The 22,032-nt window shown below is 39.4% G+C and overlaps 3 protein-coding genes across 5 annotated transcripts; all 3 read right to left on the reverse strand.

Moving 5' to 3' along the window:
- Window positions 1–808: 808 nt before the first annotated feature.
- rpl13 (ribosomal protein L13) lies at window positions 809–6,225 on the reverse strand. 2 transcript variants are annotated; one of them, XM_083928907.1, is made up of 6 exons: window positions 6,193–6,225; window positions 5,605–5,725; window positions 3,621–3,762; window positions 2,360–2,533; window positions 1,466–1,522; window positions 809–1,012 (listed from the first exon to the last, which is right to left on the reverse strand). In XM_083928907.1, exons 2-6 carry the CDS (start codon window positions 5,706–5,708, stop codon window positions 854–856), a joined length of 636 nt encoding a protein of 211 aa, XP_083785033.1. In that variant the 5' UTR covers window positions 5,709–5,725; window positions 6,193–6,225; the 3' UTR covers window positions 809–853. The 2 variants fall into 2 exon arrangements, with proteins under 2 accessions (XP_083785033.1, XP_083785034.1); XM_083928908.1 differs by having other exon boundaries at window positions 6,197–6,217.
- Window positions 6,226–8,753: 2,528 nt separating this feature from the next.
- On the reverse strand, window positions 8,754–12,444 carry gcshb (glycine cleavage system protein H (aminomethyl carrier), b). Its single transcript, XM_083919386.1, has 5 exons — window positions 12,262–12,444; window positions 10,927–11,006; window positions 9,566–9,629; window positions 9,335–9,466; window positions 8,754–9,179 (listed from the first exon to the last, which is right to left on the reverse strand). The coding sequence occupies exons 1-5, from the start codon at window positions 12,410–12,412 to the stop codon at window positions 9,082–9,084; spliced, it is 525 nt and encodes a 174-aa protein (XP_083775512.1). The 5' UTR covers window positions 12,413–12,444; the 3' UTR covers window positions 8,754–9,081.
- Window positions 12,445–14,219: 1,775 nt separating this feature from the next.
- Window positions 14,220–21,767, reverse strand: kars1 (lysyl-tRNA synthetase 1). 2 transcript variants are annotated; one of them, XM_083919019.1, is made up of 15 exons: window positions 21,677–21,767; window positions 20,583–20,750; window positions 20,250–20,394; window positions 19,990–20,155; window positions 19,796–19,889; window positions 19,194–19,380; window positions 17,821–17,946; window positions 17,456–17,575; window positions 17,068–17,230; window positions 15,871–16,044; window positions 15,559–15,644; window positions 15,372–15,457; window positions 15,159–15,285; window positions 14,897–15,040; window positions 14,220–14,441 (listed from the first exon to the last, which is right to left on the reverse strand). In XM_083919019.1, the coding sequence occupies exons 2-15, from the start codon at window positions 20,720–20,722 to the stop codon at window positions 14,367–14,369; spliced, it is 1,833 nt and encodes a 610-aa protein (XP_083775145.1). In that variant the 5' UTR covers window positions 20,723–20,750; window positions 21,677–21,767; the 3' UTR covers window positions 14,220–14,366. The 2 variants fall into 2 exon arrangements, with proteins under 2 accessions (XP_083775145.1, XP_083775146.1); XM_083919020.1 differs by lacking the exon at window positions 20,583–20,750 and having other exon boundaries at window positions 21,677–21,739.
- Between the last annotated feature and the right edge of the window lie 265 nt (window positions 21,768–22,032).

Here is a 22,032-nt window from a genome sequence, read left to right on the forward strand (position 1 = left end):
ACACAATTATTCGGAAAATACTCGTAAATTGTATGGAAATTGCAGTCACATCAGGTTACTAACCTGCTTTCAAAAAATGGATTTACAACTAGTCGACAAACCCTGCTCTTTAATGCTTTTATGGCTCCATTTGGTGCCTCTACTGCCACCTACTGCTGCAATTATGAGCCCAGACTCTGAACCCTAGTCACATTTATTCAGTTTATAACTACATAACTAAGTATTGCATTACCAGTTGCTCAGATTTCACTCCACAGGGACTCAAATCTTTTCAACAGTTACTGAAATGTGCAAAATAAGATGCAATCTTTTTCACAGAAGACATTTTTAAATGCCCTGGCAGAAGAGACAGGTGTAAATTATACTATTTAAAAAAAAAACTGAAATACGTTCCGCTGCGTTAGTTTCAGGGTCCTGGCTCACTGTGACACTTCAATACTACAGAGCCATCTTTGTCAGTAACACCCTTTCCCTACTAAGACAAGCGATACCTGCTGTGATAAGGTCTATTCATATTCACAGGCGTGGAGCTAATTTTTTCACAATCTTTTGGTCTATGAATAAAATTTCAATACTGTTTTAATATTTTTATTTCTGACCATAGGTAAGACCTGAGATGCAATCTGAACCCAACATACTTAAACATTTGATACCATCTAGACATCTTATCTTTACTGATTTGTGCAAAAGTGGTTAAGCGCTCCATAAACACTTTACAGACACCTCGTCTTTCCCCCAATCTGCTATGTGCAGCGACTACACCATGAAAACTCTAAAAATCAGTTCATAATCATGACATCCTCGATGGTCTTTTTTAAACACTTTATTTTGCAAAGTTCCATAGTGACTATTTTCACTTTTTCTTTTCCACATCTTGCTCTGCAGCCTCTTTGGCTCTCTTGGCACGGATGCCGAAGAGACGAGCATTGGCGCGGGCCATACGCAGGCTGGCGAAAGCCTTGAAATTCTTCTCATCCTCAGAGATAACGCGAGCCTTCTCCTTCTTGTGCACCTGGGAGAGAAGAAAGAGACCACATTTGACATGTTTAACACATTTGCTTGATTATAAAGCACTGCCAAATGACAAAAACAGCTAATTTAACATTTACAAATAGATGCCCAACATTATGGCAACATATTGGCTTTTCCAGCCCAATTTTAAAAAGCAGTCATCAGAAAAGGGGTTCACATGTTTCATCAAAGAAATACAGCGATTCCGGAGATTTGTCATCATCTAACTGCAGTGAGGCAAAACAAACAAGATTGTTTTTATATTTCTGAACAGACGGCCTGATGTAAGAACACCAAATTACAAAATCCATCTAGTTCAATGTTAGCTGGTGTGCAATTTCAAAGACAAGATTCAGGCTAATTTTTCACCTGAAACTAATGTTCATTACCACTGATCTCATTGTAATCTATCCTAATGCACTCATAATGTGTTGCTAGTGGAATCAAAACTTACTGTTTTGATGGGCATGACGGGTCCAGCAAGCTGAGTGGCCATCTTGAGTTCCTCCTCCTGAAAAGACAACCAAACATTAGTTCAAGGCAACAAACATCCATATCTCTCACTACAGTGTGCTATAAGGAAATCAAACATATAGCTATCACCAGCATTTGGTTCTTGTGAAATTACTCAAATCAAAGGCAAAGTCTGAAAAATAACTGATCAACCAGAGCAACGTGTGTAATCGTAATGCATACTTAATTATGGGATGTGTAGGGATCTGATTTTCATAAGGGTGTGGGTATAAATCTGACTAGTGACCTGTTTCAGGTCAAACCCAATGAAATCAATCAAAAACGCCTGACACGACCAATCTAATAAACCAACAGGATGGTATTAAGAATGAAAATTATGATCTTTCACTGAAAGGTGTGCAGCCATCAAGAACAAGAGTTTAGCTCAAAAACAGTGTCCTGTAGAGATCACGGAGAAAGTGTAATCACTGCATCTATAAGCAAAGTTCAAACAAATATACACAGATTGAGGCCAAATGTTTGAGCTCCTCTCTGCACTTCCACTTTAAAATGCACACGGTATAAATTGAGATGTTATACAGGGTTATATTGTGTTTTATAAATGACTCGTAAAAGCGGTTTTCATAAGACGGAACAAAAAGCCTGCTCCAGTAAAGCACTGGAGAAGGATCTCAAATTGTACTTCAATTTTGAAAGATGACTCACTCCTACAAACCACATGCCTTTGATGAATGCTTAAACACTTATTTTGTTTCAGGAAAATGAGTCACAATCAAACCATAAAACTGTTCATTAACAACAACAACTGTCACATGCTTTACAGATTGGATGTGAAATCGTATGCTCTGTACGAAGACATAAAAAAGAAGCTTACAGTGCTGTCTCCCTTCTTGGGAGCAGACGCCTTCCTGGGGAACAGGATGAGTTTGGAGCGGTACTCCTTCAGACGCTGCACGTTGGCCTGAAGAGATTCTGCGGACCTGTTGCGACGACGAGGGTCAACTGAGATGCCGATGGTGCGGGCTGTCTTTTTGTGGATACCAGCTGCCTGTATAGGAGAACACAGCACAACAAGAGTTAAACATATAAACTTTATGAGATACTGATGTCCAATTTGTGACCTCCAAATTGGTTTTCCAAAAAAAGCAGTCATCAGATAAAGGGTTCAAGTATTCATCAAGTAAATACAGAGATTCCGGAGATTTCTCATCATCTGACTGCTGCAATGCAAAACGCATAAGATGGTTCTCATATTTCTGAACATGTCTGCCAATGACATGCTGGCCAGGTACTGGGCATTTGCACCAATCATGTGGAGGCAATTCCCGCTCACTTTTTTTTCAGTATTAGGAGTACAGCTCCTTTAAGGCTTAGAAAGAATGACCCCTTTAATAGAGCATTTACAAAGGCAAAATGTATTTCCATATACTGATATGAATTAATGACAAATATATGCACTCAATTACACCCTATTAATTCAGCACTTCAACCGAATAAATTAGTGCTTACCACTCCCTCCCACAGTCTCTTTAAGTGGCCAGAAATATCATGTGCTCATTTAAAAAAAGGCAGGAAACTGGCGTTATATTTGCGCACATATAAATGTGGCTGATGTGAAGAATAAATCTCCAAGATGAGTTGTGCATTCAATGCAACATGAGCATTTGTTCCCTGGGAAGGTTGAATAGCAATTGGTGATTGAAATAAAACATTCTTATTCATACAGAGGGGGTCTGACCTCAACGATTATTATATATACCGTAACGTGTACAATATTACCATTACTTGTGTTTGAGCCTACTTCTAGTGAAGGAAAACACAAGTTGTCTACATATTCTAGGGTGATGCACATCAACAGTCATTTAGCCTTCCTCCCACAGCAGGCAAGTACAGGGGTGGAAAAGAAAGGTACAGTTTGGCAAGAACATCCCATCTTTGAGCGGCACTTTATGTTCTTCTACAGCTATTGAATTTTTTTGGCTGGGTGGGCTGCATGATTCATCACAGAAGGGTTGAGCTTGTTGTTTTGGATCCTCAGAAATCATTAATAGCCTTTCTGAGGTGAAGGTCACCTTGACAGGTACAAAGTTTAAGACATCGACTGCATGTAAAGCATCTATTAACAGTACGCTTACCTTGAGTTCCTCCAAAGTGAAGCCACGTCCGGAACGAACCTTGGTGTGGTACCTGATTGTGGGACACCTGACCTGTGGCCTCAATGGTCCAGCAACAGGACGAGGAGCAATGAGACGGGCCTTAGCCTGACGAGCCTTTCGCCTGAAGAAAAAGGTTATCTTAGTCAAAACTACAGTAACCACCCCCACTGCTAGCATGCCACTATGGCAAATAACAGGGGGTTTAGTATTGTGAGTTCAGTATTGTGTGAATGAAGTTTGTATAGATGTAATCAATGGATGTAAACAAGACATGCAGCAGTCTAAGGTAGCCGATCTGTTGAACGTTTAGTAGTTATTTATGCTTTTGTACATCACAGAAACTACACAATTTGAAGATAGTTATGTTACACTTTGTTGCTGTCACTCACCTACTATAGCTACATTCACACTACAGGTCTCAATGCACAATTTCAATTTATTGCTCAAATCCAATTTTTTGTTTGGCTGTTCACATTTAGTCTTTAAATGAGGCCTCTCTATGGATTGCTGTGTGAACAGCTCACGCTCCTGTAGTGACCTGCATGCTCAGTTGATCATTGAAGACATCCCGCCATAACGGTGTTTACGGAAGCGTACATGGCAACGGCAACCGGTATTGTAGCACTTTATGGCTCAATGCTAAAAACACTGTGAGAAGTAGCCAGAAAATTTAATAAAAACTCCACTATCCCTCCACTGGCCGCCTGCTTCACTGCTGTCCTCTGTTTTAATTCTGTTCCTGGCTCCCGTCTGAGACCCATTTTTTTTTCAATCAACTTATTAGTCATTCATTTACAAAAGAGTGCAGCGTGTGTCAGAATGATGTCAAAGCCGCATTTAAAGCAACTTGGCTGTTTAGATTGTGGTCTCATTCAAAAAAATCCAATACATGTCCGTATGCAAAAGTGGCCCGATTCTGATTCAAAAATGTCAGATCCAATGTGACTTGTGCTGTGCAGTCAAAATTCTCCTCACTTAAATCTAGCCAAAGAATTGATCATATAACTGTTTAATGTAAACCATTGCAAAATCATGTCTGTTTACAGACATCCCACCAATATATCAAAGGAGCCCTAATACATTCATTGTCCACATCTAAAAAAATAATTAGTTAAACACACATGCAGTCACATCTTAGCACGATCGGCAATATAAAGCTTGGTATTAGGAACGTGAATAATAGATTTGGAAAAAGGGGTACTCTGTTGGCCATCAGGGAATTTATACGCTCACTCAATTTATGAATTACCTACTCGTGTACTTGATACACAATTACTTATACCCTTCAAAACTCCATGAGGTTCAGTGTAGTAACATGGCAGTAAAACCAGTGGAGACATGATTTAAGAATTACCCTAGTTTATACTGTTACAACTCATGTTCCTAATATGTATAGACCACATTCAGGTTAGTTTGGGTCACTTTGTGCACACAAATTTACTTATCAAGTTGACATTTCATTGTGATACTCATTTAATTTGGTTATTGCCAATTTATCTTTGCAACTGCTCCATAATGCAACTGGAAGGTTTTAGCATCTCTTATTCATGATTGCTGCGCCTTTTCCAAAGTCAATTTTAAATTTAGTGCATTTTGATGCTTCTCCAGCACCTTACAGCTAGGATACTCAGTACATTACGCATTATCGCACTTGTCCATCGCATTAAATTAGATGTTATTACCCTAAAAACAACCAACATGAAGGTCTGAAACAGCCATCTACCGGACGTCAACAAATGACAGGACAACTAACAAATATGTAATTTAAAAAAAAAGAAAGATGGAAAATGCTGATTTTAGTCTCAAATACGGAGATATTTACTGTTTTTACATATACGCCATCCCATATAACGTACATTTCAAACACTTCAATATTCAAGTACTTTCCAAACACTCTGATTATAATATGGTATTTCCAAGGGTTTCCAGCACTCGTACAAACTCTGCACAAGGGAGCGCTCACCTGCGGATCTTCCTGGCTGGCTGGTTGAACCAGGTGCGCACTCTTTTCTGCCAGTCTTTGTGGAAGTGAGGGTTCAGGAGCATTCCATTCCGGCTGGGGGCCATGGCTGCCTACTTCTTCCCTGCAATGCAGCGTGAGACATGGACAAGAGCAAACTGTCATGCCGGCACGCACCATGAGTTACCAGGGGCTACGTGTGAGATGCTAGGCTAGCTGGTTAGCGATGTTACCGGCTGTTTTGATCAGACAATTCCCGCATGCGGCTGCTACAGCCCATAATAACTAGTGCTTATCATTTCGGTATTCAGTACGTATGGTAGTATATATATATTTTTTAATACCTAAAATACGGAGCAACATACTGGCCTCTAATGCTAACAGTAACACACAAACATCACTTGACCGGGGATCACTACCTTAACAGATGTCGTTCAACTATTTAACGAGGAAATCCTATCACAATAATCACCTTATTTCAAAGGTGACACAACACTGTATCCCAGGGTGTAAGTGGAATAAATAAATGCCGATCAAATACCAAGGATTACAGTAGATTAGTTTTTAAAATGTGGAGTAAATGTATCGTACCTACTAGGGAGGAAAATGGCCGAAAGGAAAAAGGAAGTAGTAACGCGGTGTATTGTGGGATATGTGTCAAACCAGCCAATGGCCGAACAGACGCTATCAAAGAGTATATAAAAGATAGTTATCCCCTCAAGAACAAGCCGCTGAAACGTAAAATAGAACAAACAAGTTCCGATTATTTGTTGTAAGAATAGATATTATTTAATTATTGCTCTAAAAACATTTATTATAAAAAAATAAAAATTCCAAGAAATAACTCAAGACATGCGCAGAACTTCGTCGCACTTTACAGTTTTTGGCAATCGCCTCGGGTCACTTTGTGAAACAAAAGTGCGAGAGTCATAATTGTTACATCACAAAAAAGTCTGCAAAAGCTAGAAACCCACCCAAAAAGCATGTTTAATTAATTGATAATGCCATATTTATTACAGCACTCTGACCCATTGCACTATTACCATGTCTATAATTTCATTATCCTGTGTTTTTATATTCTGTTCTTATATTTATATCTCTGCATACTAGTGAAATGTTTATGTTTACCTTATTTCATTTTTGTGATCCTTGTTCATTCTGATTCAGAAAAAAAATAATTTATGCTTCAAAACCTTTGCTAGCTATTGTGTCATAGACTGACACTGACTGAGCTTTGGCTATATCTGAATGTGTATCACACTGCACGCTAGATTCAGATTTCAACTGTGTGTAAACATTAACTGGAAAAGGTCAATTGTAGGCTGCAATAGTACACAGAAAAAATACGCTTTGATTTAATCAAATACATTTTTTTTGTTTTTAAACAGTAATTGGTTGCCTCAAAGTGGAAATGAATTAATCCAATGATTTATGGACTTCTATTCTTGTCACCAGAGAGTTGACTAGAATAGTAGCTTTATAACACTTGAGCACTTTTCAAGTGTGCATTAATATTAAACATGCTGTGACTGTTTTAAACAGATATAAAAAAATATAGCCTAATTTACATTTATGAAGCTTTAGAATTGGGTGCTCATGTTCCTGAATTTAAATTAATTTTGCAAACTGATATTTACTTTAATTATTTTGTGATGCCATTTTGTGTTACAGTAAAGTACAGTACATGATTGTAATGTCATCTTGTGGCCTCTAGATGTGGGCCTAGCACAGTACAAAACACAGTATAAAGGGTTCTTTTAAATTGGTTATCTACTGTATGTGTTAAATACTAGTCTTGATGTGTCGGGTCAGGGGTCTCTGTTAAAAATTAATTTGGATATTCAAAGGTTACAGTAAATAGCAGAGATTACCCCAGTTTTGCTCTTGCTCTTGATCCGAGTCCTTTCATACTGAGGAAAAATATTATAAGTCAGATACAATATTTTTTTCTATTAAATGTTAATGTAGCTGTTTTGTGGTAGGTAAAGTGGGGGGCATTTAGAAATCTATGTATATAAATTTGCTCTATAAATCGATATAATGAAGACATACCCACCCATGTTCTCTGGTTAGATTTAAAATCACATGTGACAAAACTCTCCTCTGTATGATACATGAACATAAAAAAAACATACATAATACTTTATTTTTTTTCAAAAAGCCTTGAAAATGCAACCTCGGCATACCTTGAGCTTGATACTTTGATTTCAGTGGGACACAAGTCTCATTGTCTTCTCCATCCTTGTGACTGTCCGTGACCTTTGTGTCTTTCTATTATTCAACAGCTTACAGATGAAATATTAACATTAATTATACAGTGGCATCAGAAACCTCATGAATCTGAGAGGTGCTGTGCAGGATACTGTAAATATGAGTGTTTTTATTCAAGATAAAGGCATTTAATGCACAGAATGAATGAATTAAAGTTAAAAAAAAACATACGTGTTACTTTCAAAACGTAGTTGATTTTACTGAATAACTTCTCTTTCTGAAAGACATCTGAATATAGTCTCATTCAAATACTTTTTAAAGCCTAATAAAAGGAACAAACCAGAACCACTGCCTTCTCAGTCTACCAGAGAAATATGAGAATTGTAGGTCAAGTGTAAAAATGTATTATTAATGGAGAAATATGCAGTAGGTCAGCATTTTCTCTTCATGAGGAAGTTATTGTAAGGATATTTGGCTATAAAATAAATTATTTAATAGGAATGTTGTAAAATAGAATCAACTAGAGGTTCTCAGTGACTTTAACCACCTGTAAAACTACAGTTCTTATTTTCCATTATCACTCTGAGAGTGCAGTTTTTTTGTTCACTGCTTCATTAATCATTGATCGACTGCAATCTCTGCCTATCTTCACCTGAGGGCAAAGGTCAAGGTGCGTGGAACTGTAACAAGCAAGAAGAAGCAGCATGCTCCGTCAGCACATGTGCAGCAACATGATATGAACATGTCTACAGCACATCGTAACTGCATGGGCCTTTTTAAAGTAGATACATTGCATTGTGCTTGTTGCTGTGTGAATTGGTGCCATCTTAACACCCTCACAACACATTCCTGCAAGTTTACTGCCAAGAATATGTTTTTTATTCAATTTTAAAGCTGCTCAATCAATTCACAGACAAAAAAAAAATCACAGGAGTGTAAGGACCAAATTTTATTAAATGAATGTGACATGGCTCTTACAATCACTTCCCCGTCTTTAACCACATCTGTGCACATGGAGCAAAGCACGAGAAACACGTATGCTGACAGATGTTGAGATTTAAGAGCCCTTTAAGATGGCTGGTAGTCAAAGAAATCCTAACCTAAGTGGACGATGTTACTGGGGATTTTTTAATTATTATTTTGATAGAACAATTCCAGTATCAAAATAAATACCACAGATAAGAAAGTGTCACACAAGATGTTAATAACTCTGCCTACTAATCTTTGATTGCAATGACATTATAAAAACAGCACAGTGAGCGTCTCAATTCATTCTTCAAGTGAGTTAATAAATTTATCATATGCAGCTTGATCCATGAGGCCGTCAAGTTCCTCGGGCTTTTCGATCGTCATCTTGATTAGCCACCCTGAAAAGCAAGAGTTCATATTTCAAAAGCCATTTTTTTTCTCCCTCATGAAAAAGCTGTTAAATTATTCTGTTTTGGCAGCTTGTTGTGTATCTTGGTAATAACTGTACTGGGAGAGATGTACTAGAAAAGAACAGTGACTGCAAGACACTTACCCTCTGCGTAGCAGGCTTTATTCACGACTCCAGGATTCTCTGCCAGCTCTGTGTTGATTTCGGTCACTTCTCCTGACAGTGGTGCGTATAGCTCACTGGCAGCCTTTACACTTTCCAAGGCACCAAACTCCTCTGCATCACAAACACAACATGACACAACATGACAAATACTCTATCACACTGCTGGACTCAATTACTTTCAAAAACGTGCAGTGTATTCCCCGCTCTTACCCAATTGTTCAAGTCTTTGGCCAACTTCAGGGAGTCCACAGTATACCACATCACCTAATGCTTCCTAAAATGGTAAAACGGAACTTGATGAATTATAACCTACATAAAGTATTATACAGAAAAGGGAGTAAAAGCAGGAATCCAAGAATGTCTTTAATGCAATTCTGTATTTTAAAAAAGGACAACTATGCTTTAGTCAGTCTCTCAATACATATGACTTTCCTCAGCCTGTCTGCGGTTCCCATTTGATTCTACTGAAGAGGTACATATCTTTAAGAACAGGTCACACATTTATACTTCCATTATTTCATAGTTTATTTGTATTATAATAGTAACAACAATACTTAATAATAAACATCTGATAGTGCTCTATAATAGTGTATTTGCTGCAGCAAGGGGATGGGGACAATTTACAACTGCAGATTAATACACATTTCTAGTGAGTATTTAACGCAGCAGGACAGTGACATGTCACCTACTGTACTGTTTTGTTTTAATTATAGTCAAAATGTTCTTGGTAAAGACTAAAAGTTCACAAATTCCTGGCTTTAACAGGGAGCAGCTCAAGATAAGGAAACTATTTTGAGACCCTGCAATTGTTGAAGCCTTTTTAGACTCAACAAACTTTAAACGGTGTTTTAAAGAACTGTAGGAATACTGACTATCATTCTTAAAAGCATTTGTTTATCATTCTATAACACCCTGAGAAAACCATAAGGCTTTAAAGGATCCAAGCTACTATCTGTGTTAACTATAGTGATTATCGTTTCTTTAACAGTTTGCCAATTTGTTCCACTATAGGCTCTATAGGCTCATATACAGTTCACCTTTCCAAGATGCTGTGGGTACAGCACATGGTCAGAGAGCTGCTCAAAGCTCACATTCCCAAGTCCACACACTTTGCTCAGAAATAATCACATCCACAGTTTATGAGCATTTAGTCATGAGGGTTAATGAATTATATATTTATTTACAATTTTAGTGGCTGTGCAGCAGACTTGACAGGTGCCCACTCTGTCACATTAGCTGTCATTACGTAATAGTAATGGTTTCTCTAAAAGCTGCATTTAAGCCGAAGACAAAATACACCTGTTTTCATTCAAAGTGTTAAATGTTTATAAGTGAGTGAGTGAGTGAGTGCTCGCCCTTGACTTTTTCTGCACACCGCTGCAGTTCAGCAGTTATCAATTGCTTCAAACAATAGTCATAAAGCAGTAAATTAGCTTATTATAGTACAAATGCTGCAGGTGAGGACAAAGTGCAGTACCGGACTGCAGACATTAGCATATGACTATTTTTACATTGCCATCAGTGAACCTCTGAACCAATCAGTGATTAGTAAAAAAGACCCAACAACCTACCTGAGCATAATTGCTGATACCAACTGTGCCAATTCCATCTTCCACTCGCACCCACTCGTGCTTATCTGTGAACTTTAGGGCTGCGGAAAGAACAAAGGAATAATTCAGCTTGGAACAAACTAATTCATTAGTGGGAGTCAATAACCTGAACATGCAGAGTAGGTGTTTTTTTTATGCAAACCCATGTGCTGCCAATTAGAAATAAAGAATCTGTAGGTTACTGGTTACAATGAGACAACCAAAAACAAATTAACTAATCGCAAGCATTCTGTTGCTCTGCAAGTGCTGTTCTGGATCCTGTTCATCAGTGTTTTGATAGAAAAAAGGTGCAGCATCAGGTTGAGTTAGATCTGCATGCAATTTAAAAAACACTGCAGTTAGAGCCCTTTGATAACAAGCTCATGCTGTCATTTTAACGACACCCTCGGGGAAGAATCACAATGCCTCAACAATTCTCACTGTTGGCATCAGACCATGCAGAAAAATACAGGTTTGAACCAGATTGTGAACTGTTGCATGCATGGCCGGTGAGAGCAGCTTGCTGCAAAGGGCTGAAGAAGCCTGATGTTTTTTTTAATTATTAAAATGGACAAGAGCCTCAAACCCACGTTAACGTGTAACAGGGAAGAAGAATAACACATTAAAGCAACAACTAGGAGAACATAGTTCAACTGATGTACATTTTTGGACCACGTTACACATGAAATGATGAAATCACAGCCATTTGTGGCACATATCCAGGATCATGGGCGTTTTAATAAGCTGCACGAGACAGAGGTCATTCGCTGTTTATGGTCATTTATTAAAATCCCAATGTGGAGCTCGTGGTCTGACTTTCTTCAGTGGGGAGTCCTGGGGGAGTTCCACGATTCCCAGAAAAATAGGAAATAGTTTACTTTCACTATGTAAGACGTGAGCCCAGCCCAGTGTGAGCAAGAATCACAAGACTGACAGGTTTCACTTCCTCCACAGTTTTCTTCTCAACTGACAACTATATAATTCTGGTCTTAATCATGTATGGCAACACAAATGTTTGCAGATAGAGGTCCCTGAAGCGAAATCTTATCAAATGAGGGGGGTCCGTGACACAAACACGGTTGGGAACCACTGCTTTATATAATATCACATGCGGGTGTTTTCGTTTTTGGACTTGACAGCCGCCTCCGTAAAACAACTTTTAGCTGTGCTTCCTGTCGCCTCTGGTCCTCTGTGGTAAAGTACAAACTGCGTGAGTTGTTTTGGCCCATCACAGACAGACAGGAATGTGTGAGCAGCTCCGCATGTTTAGTTTGTAACAATTCAGCCTTTTGGACAGCCGTGTTAATGTGTTTTTACCTGTGGACAGGACCGAGGTGGTGCTCAGTGTCCGCGGAGAGCCGCTCCTCCACAGCAGCCGAGTCGCTGAAACCTGAGCTGCCGACGAGAGCTGAGGCAGTCCCGGGGAAAAGTTTGCAGAGAGGCACCGCAGCGCTGCTCTCATCGCCATCTTCACTCAGTGTGTGTGTGTGTGTGTGTGTGTTCACTGTTGTCTGGTGCATTTAGACTTGACCGCGGGAGCGCGCACCATCGCAATGTTTGCGGGCTCCCGCCGGGAGGGGGGAGGACCGACGAGCCGGTGGGAGGAGGGTGAGTCCAGCTATCGGTTTCATGCCTTTTTTATAAAGGTTTATTTATATATATTTTATTTATATTATCTAGTACGTTCCAGAGGTAGCGCCTAAACAATTCAGATAAAGAATTACAGTTCTGATAAAGCATGATTAATAATGTGTGTGTGTGTGGGGGGGCAAACAAACAGTAGCCTCAGGGCCATGACCACCTTAATCCTCCACTGGGTATTGCAGGTTGCCAGATCGGTAAGCTAACTTTCCGGGTTACTTAGCTTTATCGGTAACTGTCAGTCAAACTCCTCTGCAATACTTGTTTTTATGGTGCAATTTGTCAGAGGGGACGGGTTCAAACAGACTCAAACAGACTCAGGTCTCTTGTAGGCTACTGGACCAGGTCTGATGAACCTGGCAACCGGACTGCTTTTAATTATTTTGTTGTTGCGACTACGATCTTGAGACACTAGATGGCTGTGTTCTGCTCATTCTCCATATTTACCTTTATGGTCACATATTCTGCTCATTCTGCAAGAAGAATGGACCAAGATCAAACCAGAGCAGTGTGAGAAACTAGTGATGTTCTGTGGATGCAGATGTGCTGAAGTCATTTGAAGCAATGGCCTCTACACTTCCTATTCATTTTTTAATCCTATAACCTTAAGAAAACATTGTTCAGATCTTCTCTTCAGTTACTTTTCTCTAATTTTAAAAGTTTTTTTCAAAAAATAAGGAAAAACAAATTACTGGGGTCTGAAGAAGTATTAAGATTTTAGTAAAAGTATCTATACTCGGGGCGGCTGTGGCATAGATATGGAGTGGGCCGTCTTCCAGTCGAGAGATCGGCGGATTGATCCTCGGCTCCTCCAGCCTGCGTGTTGAAGTGTCCTTGGGCAAGACACTGAACCCTGAATTGCTCCCTGTGCTGCGCATGGGTGTGTAAATGTGGTGGGAATGGTTATATTAGATGGTATGTATGTGAATGGGTGAATGTGACAAGTAGTGTGAATGCGCCTTGAGTAGTCAGAAGACTAGAAAGGCGCTATATAAGTACAAGTCCATTTAAGTTATTGCAAGGTCAGTGATTGCTATGTGTAACAATGATCTGTCCCAGTCAAAGATCATTTCCTTACCAGCAATAAATCATCAGGATTATTTAAATCAAGTCAAGACCACCATTGGTCATAATCTGTCAATTCTGTAAACTCTTGGGCTTTTGAGATACATTGAATTTTGTTCTGTAGACAGACCAAACATCACAAGAGAGTGAACAATGTTGATTCATATGCACTTTAATCATCCGTACCCATGTTTAAACGTCTTGGCAGGGAAATATTGACTTAAGAAGTCTAGCTTGAAAGATCTGACTATGATACAAGCAGACCTTGTAAAAACAGACTAATATTATACTTAAAAATATCAGCGATGCTTGAGCTCTGTTATGTGGTGTATCTACTCTGCATTTGGTACCCAGAATCTCAAAGTATATTCAAAAATAGTATTATCTAAGACTGCATACAACAGCATGAATTCTTGATCAAATACCATCCATTAACTGTCTGGTGACAATGAGGATTAAAAGTCTCCTTACAATCCAATAAGAAGAACACTGCAAATATGATCACAAAGGTGTAAGAAATACAACAAAAAAGGGAAGGAAAAAAGAAGCATTCATCAACGTCAACCAAGTAACAGATAAGATTCCTTTAATGACAGTAAGGATCAAACCTTTGACAGACCAACATTGATAAAACACAAAGCCTACAGTGAGGTAAAGGCTCCTACATATGGACTCCGGCACAGAGCTGATGGCAGGAGAGGTCAGAGGTCATGTTGTTAGACGGAGGTGCCCTCTGCTGGTGCTGATGTCTTGTTGTCGTCAGGCTTCATGGCTGGGAAGAGCAACACTTCCTGTGAAAGAACAAAACTGTCAGCTGAGGGGGTTTTCTCTTACAAATAAAGGATGATCATCTGCCTGATGTGGTTACAACGCCCGCAAGATGAATATTTGTGTCGCTTCATTTTGGATCGTGTTTACTCATGTCATGGCGTATTCAGACCAGGTGCAATTTGCACAACTTGTATGGCATGAAAACATAGAAGTGACAATTTGCGGTGAAGCAATGCGACTGACGCAAAACCATTGGCACTTGGGTGCACTGTTATCCTCGCGTGATTATACAAGACAGATAAAAGGGGGGTGAACAGAGAAAAACAGCTTTATAGCACTATTCATGGTCAAACCTCCACTGGGAATCTTTATTACTCATACTGGGAGTTTTAGAAGAAAGTGACAATCTATTTTGTTATTGCGGTACAAGGACTGACTGCTTCTGCTTGCATCATGATTCAAAGGACAGCTTTACCTTGATGTTGTTGGAGTCAGTGAGGAACATGGTGAGACGATCGATGCCCATCCCCCAGCCGGCAGTCGGCGGCAGTCCGTATTCCAGAGCCGTGCAGAAGGTCTCATCGATGAACATGGCTTCATCATCCCCCTCAGCTTTGGCCTGAAAACAATCCAACTCAAATTATTAACAAGCTCAAACTGCAACAGTAAGGAGCCTGAACCTTCAAATAATGGGACGACGCAGCAGGGAAAAAAAGAGTTTAGGCTTGTATACACACCATAGCCTGCTGCTCGAAAAGTTCCCTCTGTCTAATCGGATCATTCAACTCAGTGTAAGCATTGCAGACTTCCTTCTTCATCACAAAGAGCTCAAAACGCTCCGTTAGGCCTTTCTCGGATCTGTGCCTGTAACGATTGAGGAAGTGTCAGTATGAACCGGAGCATCCCATATTTAAACCAAAGATATGAGGCTGAAACAACGCATTTCTCACCATTTTGCTAAAGGACTCATGATTTGAGGGTGGTCACAGATGAATGTGGGGTTGATACAGGTGACCTCAAGGAAATCTCCAACCAACTGAGTGGGGAAAAGTCATAAGTAAAAGACATTAAAAAATAAAATCATTAAGAAAAAGCAATAAACGGTACATCAGATGGTGAAGTTTATCAATAGATCACCTTGTCAAGGAGGCGGGCAGTGGTTCTGGGTGCAGGACATTCAACTCCTTTCTGTGCGCACAGGTTGTCAAAGAATTTACGTGTCTCTGAAGACAAAAGAGTGAAAGAGAAATATTAAGAAAAAACAGTAATGAATGTTTGAGTATTACTGAGCTGAATATATAAAAAATGTGAACTAAAAAGGCATTCAAATGAAAAGAAGAGTTTAAGAGGCAGTGAGAGAGAGGCAGTGAAAAAGAGTGTCTCAAGAGTATTTCATCTCAAGGCAGTTTTTTTATGTTCATCCATCTCTACATATTTACAGATTCTCACCATCACTGTCGTAACTGTCAGTAGGGGGGAATTTTACTCCCAGGATCTTCTCCAGGTCATGTGTCATGCTCACTCTTCTAAATGGCGGCGTGAAGTCGATCTCACAGGCCTCTCCCTCTGGACCATCAGGATGATAAGTCACCTTGTATCCTCCAGTGATGTGCTTCACCATTCCTGAAGCAAGGAGGGAAGCACTGAGTTAAGCAAACCAGCTTTCCTATTTTTCTTATTGGACACTTTTCCTGTGTCAAAACTAAGAAGACATTGAGAAGAAATGGCACAATTTATATTATATATATAAAATATACAATAAATTCCAGTTGTGATAGTGTCATCCTAAATGACGCAGACATGCATGAGTACAAAGCATGTTATCAGGGTTTCTATACAGGGTGGAAAATGACCTTTTTTTGGTCCACCAGCTGAATGGCTAGTGAATGTTCAAATTTTACCAGCCACTCAATAGCGTACCATTTTTTTTTCGCAGGTGAAAGCAAATCTATAGATCCTTTGTATATTTTACCAGCAATTGGCAAATAAATGGCGCTAATTTTGTGCCCTGTTTCTATAAAACTTTTATCTGCCAACTAGCTCATTACCGGCTTCATACTTTATTTTTTTAAGTGGAATATTCTCCTAATCCCAAATTGACACATTAAGTCTGCGGTTCTGCTCTGACACAGGTGCAAAACCGACTTTTACGTTGACTAAGCCTCCAGGGCAAACCTTCGTCTCAGGTTGCGTACTGTCCCAAAAGGTTCTATCAAAAAAAAAAAATTTAGTTTACAAGCGGTTGAAGTTAAGCTTAAAACTGCCAATCTTAAAGTTGTTTTTTTTTTGCAATGTGGGAACAAGGCTGCAAGGAGAGGAATGCCACCTGACAAGAAGGCTCTCCTCATGGCATGCTCCACACCGATGCATGTAATTATAAAAGGCAATGCACATTTTTTTCAACAAGAAGTTACTTGCAAAGAGGATGATTTAGGTGTGGCAGTTTACAGTGTAGGACTGTCTCACTTGACAAAAAGGATTTTAAAAGACACCTGTAGGAAAGGGAATCTTCTTTTATATAGAATATAATAGAATAGAAATACTTTATCGATCCTAAGCTGGGAAATTGCACCAATGTAAAATTGTTTTTAAATTGGTGGGTTAGCCAGCTTTCTACTAACTATTTTTCACTGTGTTTTCACTTACCTGAGAGTAGTTTCTCTGTGATTTCCATCAAGTCATGGTAATCTGCATATGCCATGTAGAATTCACATGTGGTGAACTCTGGATTGTGAGTCAGGTCGATGCCTTCATTCCTGAATTGACGACCAATCTCATATACTCTGTCTATTCCACCAACCACAAGCATCTGTGGGAAAGATATGATGTGCAGCGTTAATATTAGGATAGTTGATGAATGTAACAAAACCTTTAAATTATAGTGAAGTTGAAGAATACAAGAAATAATGTATTCTGCATTCACAGGCCTGTCTTCAAATTGAAAAAACATTAGCTAAAATATACCCCCTAGAAGTGACTTATTAGGGAGAATGACGACTGTGGAAAGTGATGCATGACCCTTAAAGCATATTACCTTGTGGTAGAGCTCAGGCGCAATCCTCATGTACAGGTTCATATCCAGCTCATTGTGGTAAGTAACAAATGGACGGGCCACTGCTCCACCAGGAATAATGTTCATCATTGGTGTCTCAATCTAAAGTAACAGCAAATATGATTAGGCAATGCTAGCTTGACTCATTCAAATGAATTCAAATTTGGAACAAGTTTACAAACTCATTGATCATTATAAAATCCTTATTTTTGTACAAATTCAAATAGAAATTTGTGCAAACAAACTTTTTTCCACTCAAGCTGAAGACTTAAGATAAACTGTTTAATTGATTAGTTGTAGGAGGTTGTCAACCTAGATCTGAAGACACTACAGACACCAATTCTTACCTCCAAAAATCCCAGCTGGTCCAGAAAACTGCGCAGGTATGTGATGATTTTGGAGCGAGTTATAAACTTTTGTCTCACATAGTCATTGAGAATCAGATCCAAGTAGCGCTGGCGGAATCGTGTTTCCTTTGAGAGAAAGATTACACAGTAGTGAGGAAAACAAATGCTTCAATGTTGGTTACGGTTGTTGTAATGACTGATCACTTTGCCTTGTCCCCATCAATACAGGCTACTGTAAGCAAATTCAGTAAGATTACCTGACTGATATAAAAATAAAATAAAAACACTAATTGACAAGCAGAGGGGCTTTGAACAGATGTCAAAATCCCCTTCTGCAAGATTCTGTCTCTGAAAAGAAGAATCATGTGTCTGTTGAAAAGACTATAAACCCTTCAGTTATTGTACTAGATAAACTGGAATCTTCCCTTCAGGCACACGCCGTTATGAGATTCTCAGAGTAAAACTTTGACTTCCCATAGCAGGACAAACAAGAGCGCATCTTCTAACAATTATAGCTCTACTCCATTGTAGGAGTGCCAGTAAGCCATGCCAAGTGGGGCAGCATGTACGAGAGAGGATATACATATGATGTCCTTGCATGTAGAAGTCACTAAACTATCTCCACCTTCAGTTGCAACAACAGTCAACTTGCATCATGTGTTCAAGCAGAAAACAACAACTAGAAACATTTCTACAGTGGTTAAGAGTTGCTATGCAATCAGTTCCACAAACAGATAGAAAAAGATAAACACGAGAAAACAACATAATGCATTTTACGTTGGTTCCCTCTAAATATCGCAGCTCTATACTTTTGATATAACCATGTGTTTGTGTGTTTTGTCCCACAGTGATGGTAGAGAGGTCATTTCTGTGCATACCTTCTATACCAAAGCCTGGCCATTGGTATGCATAATTATGCATTGTTTTTAACTACACCTGTGTTTGACAAGTCAAATTTAAACGTTCAAGGAATTATTTGCCACTGCCATAAATGCACTGAAAATGGTGAGACGTTAAAAACTAATGCTTCTGCTTTACGCAGTCCATGCTCACTTCCTAAATGTGGCATATTCCAGAAAGAGTGATTAAGTTTCTTTTTGAGAAAGAGGACAAAAGTGCTGGCCGTCTCTTACTAAAGGCCTTTTCACACCAAGTCCATTTTCGTCAGAAATTGTACCACAAAAAAAAAAATATATATATATATAACCTATTGCAACAATCATGTTGAATCATTCATGTTTACACACTGACTCAGTGTGCAGGGTTTCTGTGTGTAAATTTTTTTTCAGATGGCAGATTTTAAAACAAGTACAAAAAATATTGACACATTGTTCAGACTTTAATTCGGAGTGTCTAATCACAATGAGCATTACCTTGTCTTTGAGGCCAAAGTGCAGGTGGGGCAACATGTGCAAACATGGCGATAGTAGGGTCATCTCGATGGGAATGATGCTCAATTCCCCTTTTTTTGTCTTCCCTGGGTTACCGCGGACACCGATAATGTCACCACGGCGTAGTTTGTTGTTGATGGCCACAAAGGCCTCCTCAGACTTGTAGCTCCTGACAGAGTTAGAGAAGACAGGATTTAGCTCACTGCACTCTTAATTATGAACATGGACAATATCAAATAATAAGATGTGATGATATAGTGAATAACATTTCACAATACAAAAATGTGATAATATTGGTCTGAAACAATCATATAATCAAGTAACCTTGATGACGAGTGAAATGGTTTTGCATGTCTGGGCTTTTTGGCTCCCAGTTACAGTCATGACAACAACATCCTCATGAAACTTGCCATTGAATAAGTTTTACTATTATTTCTCCACACCCTCTCTTTAAAATTGAAACATAAAACAGGCCCATCACCAACTAATGCCACTCTGTACAAATGTCCATCTGTTTGCAGTTATGATGCATGTAAATATCAGAATAAATTATGTTTTTTTTGACGAAGGCTATCATTCTGTACCTCAAGTTCGCCATGACTTGCAACTTGACACCTTCACCTCGCAGATCGTAGAAGATCAGCTTGGCACCAGATTCCCTTTTGGCATGAACGCGGCCTGTAAATCATATATGAAGCTTAACAGGGGATCTACTGCTGGATTACACTGCACACACAAAATAGCAAATACGTTTAAGATCATGAAATATTTCTGGTACCTGACACATTGAGAACAACATCAGTCAGCTGGTCTCCAGGCTGTAGATGATTGTATTTCTCAATGAAATCTGTGAGTGACAAGTCCACATGATACTTGTGAGGGTACGGGTCCTCCGCAGTGCCTTTCAGGTCCTGAATGGCCTGGGTGCGAATCTTGTAGTATTGCTATGATAGAGGGAAACATATGATTGTCTTTACACCAATATATCAAAACATTACGGTTAAAAGGTGATGTAGTTTGATCACAGAAAAATCTCACATTTGGGTCAAGCGTCTCCTCATCCAACCCACAGGCATTTTGCACTCCCTGGTCATTGGATTCCTTCTTTTGCACCACCTGCTCTTTGAGCTTGGCTTCTTTCTCAGCCGCCTTCTTGTCGGCTTTCATTCGTCTCTTCAGCTCACTGATGAGAAAGAAAGGAGCAATCAAAGATGATGCAACTACAACTGAAATTGCATAGACTTTCAAACTGTTTAACAAAACCTAACACCTGCTAACAATCAACTCATAACAGAAACACTCGTGCAGAAAGTGTTTTTCTGATGACAAAAGGTTGGGTGTTTTTCTCATTGGAATGGAAAAGCCACCAACCTTTTGTCACCTCTCCAACGAATCCCGTAAATTTGAGCTTGGACTGCAGCTGCACATGGTGGTGCACATTTTAACCACTGTCCCCTGACCCCAAAGGCTTGGCACAGCTGCTGCCTGGCTACCCTGACCAGACACAGCATGCTGAGCTACCACAGTCAGCGGACAGACCTGAGAAAATAGACATATATACAAAGACAGTGTGGCTTAGAGAATATGCAGCAGGGGCTGTCTTTGGCCAGGCAGGTAAAATTAAACACTGGTGAGAATATAACTCTTTTACATATTTGTATTAGTCCCCACACAGCTGTAACTTCCAGGAAAGCAGAGAGAAAACAACAAAACAACAAAAAAAAAAATATTAAGAATGGAAAAAACAATGAATACAAATAAATAAAAAATACTAGTCTGCACCAATTGAAGCCTTCACCAGGACACAAATCCAGTCAATAAGTTCAAAACAAGTTAGTTCAAAGCTTAACTCGTAGAGAATGATCACATCGCCACATCAGATTAGGTTTACTTTTGCTTTTGGTTAGCCAGGTGTGTGTCAGAGGTAACATAACAGTACTGTTAGTAAGTAAAGAAAGTCAAAAAGAACGAAGGACACCCAAATTTGCAATATTTAAGACATATTTACACGCTTTTATACCAGCAAAATATAAAAAACAAAACGCTCTGGTAGTGAAAAAAATCAACAATTAAATATATCATACGCCGAACACTAGAGTGTAGGTTAAACTAATATCTGACACAAGAAAAAGATACCGCACGGTTTCACGATCAATGTGTGGAGGACATTTCTCCGAATGTATTGTGGATCTTGTAGTTCTGCAGATTAGTAAAACACACGATCGTAACAGGCTCCGGGACTTCAACTACCAGACACACAAACAAACTGAATCATGGGATGTGTAGGCGTGTGGTGTGTCTCCATATGGAGCCCTCACTTCGCTTTCATCTTCTTGCCTGATGCAACGTTTAGTAACACATTGAAACGGTCATTACTGCTGAAACATCACATGATTTGAAGGAAATAACACAGCGAAACGGCGTGGGAATGGTTAAAATGCGACGGAAGAAAAGAATAAGCTCACTTTTTGCTGGGTTTCCCTCCGTCCACCGCTGTCACGTCGGCCATGTTGGAGTCGCTGCGCTCAGAAAGAGCAACCGTCGTGCACGCACCGCAAAAACGCGAGAGCTCGATGGTGCGTTTGCTTGACTGTGGGAAATCAGTAGACTAGAAACAGAGCAGAAGAATACTCAAGAGTACCACAAAAACTGCGTGTGTACCATACAGGCCGTGTGTTTTCACCGCTGCCTTGAAAGCAGCATGACTTTTATAATATAGAAGTAAGGGACATTCATTCGTCCTGATGGTGGCACTGCAGGACAAATGGACACTAAACACCATGGAAGAGAATGGAGGACCATGACTTGTTTCAGTAAAATA

The sequence above is a fragment of the Echiichthys vipera genome (assembly GCF_963691815.1).
Source record: "Echiichthys vipera genome assembly, chromosome: 1".
Classification (NCBI taxonomy): domain Eukaryota; kingdom Metazoa; phylum Chordata; class Actinopteri; order Perciformes; family Trachinidae; genus Echiichthys; species Echiichthys vipera.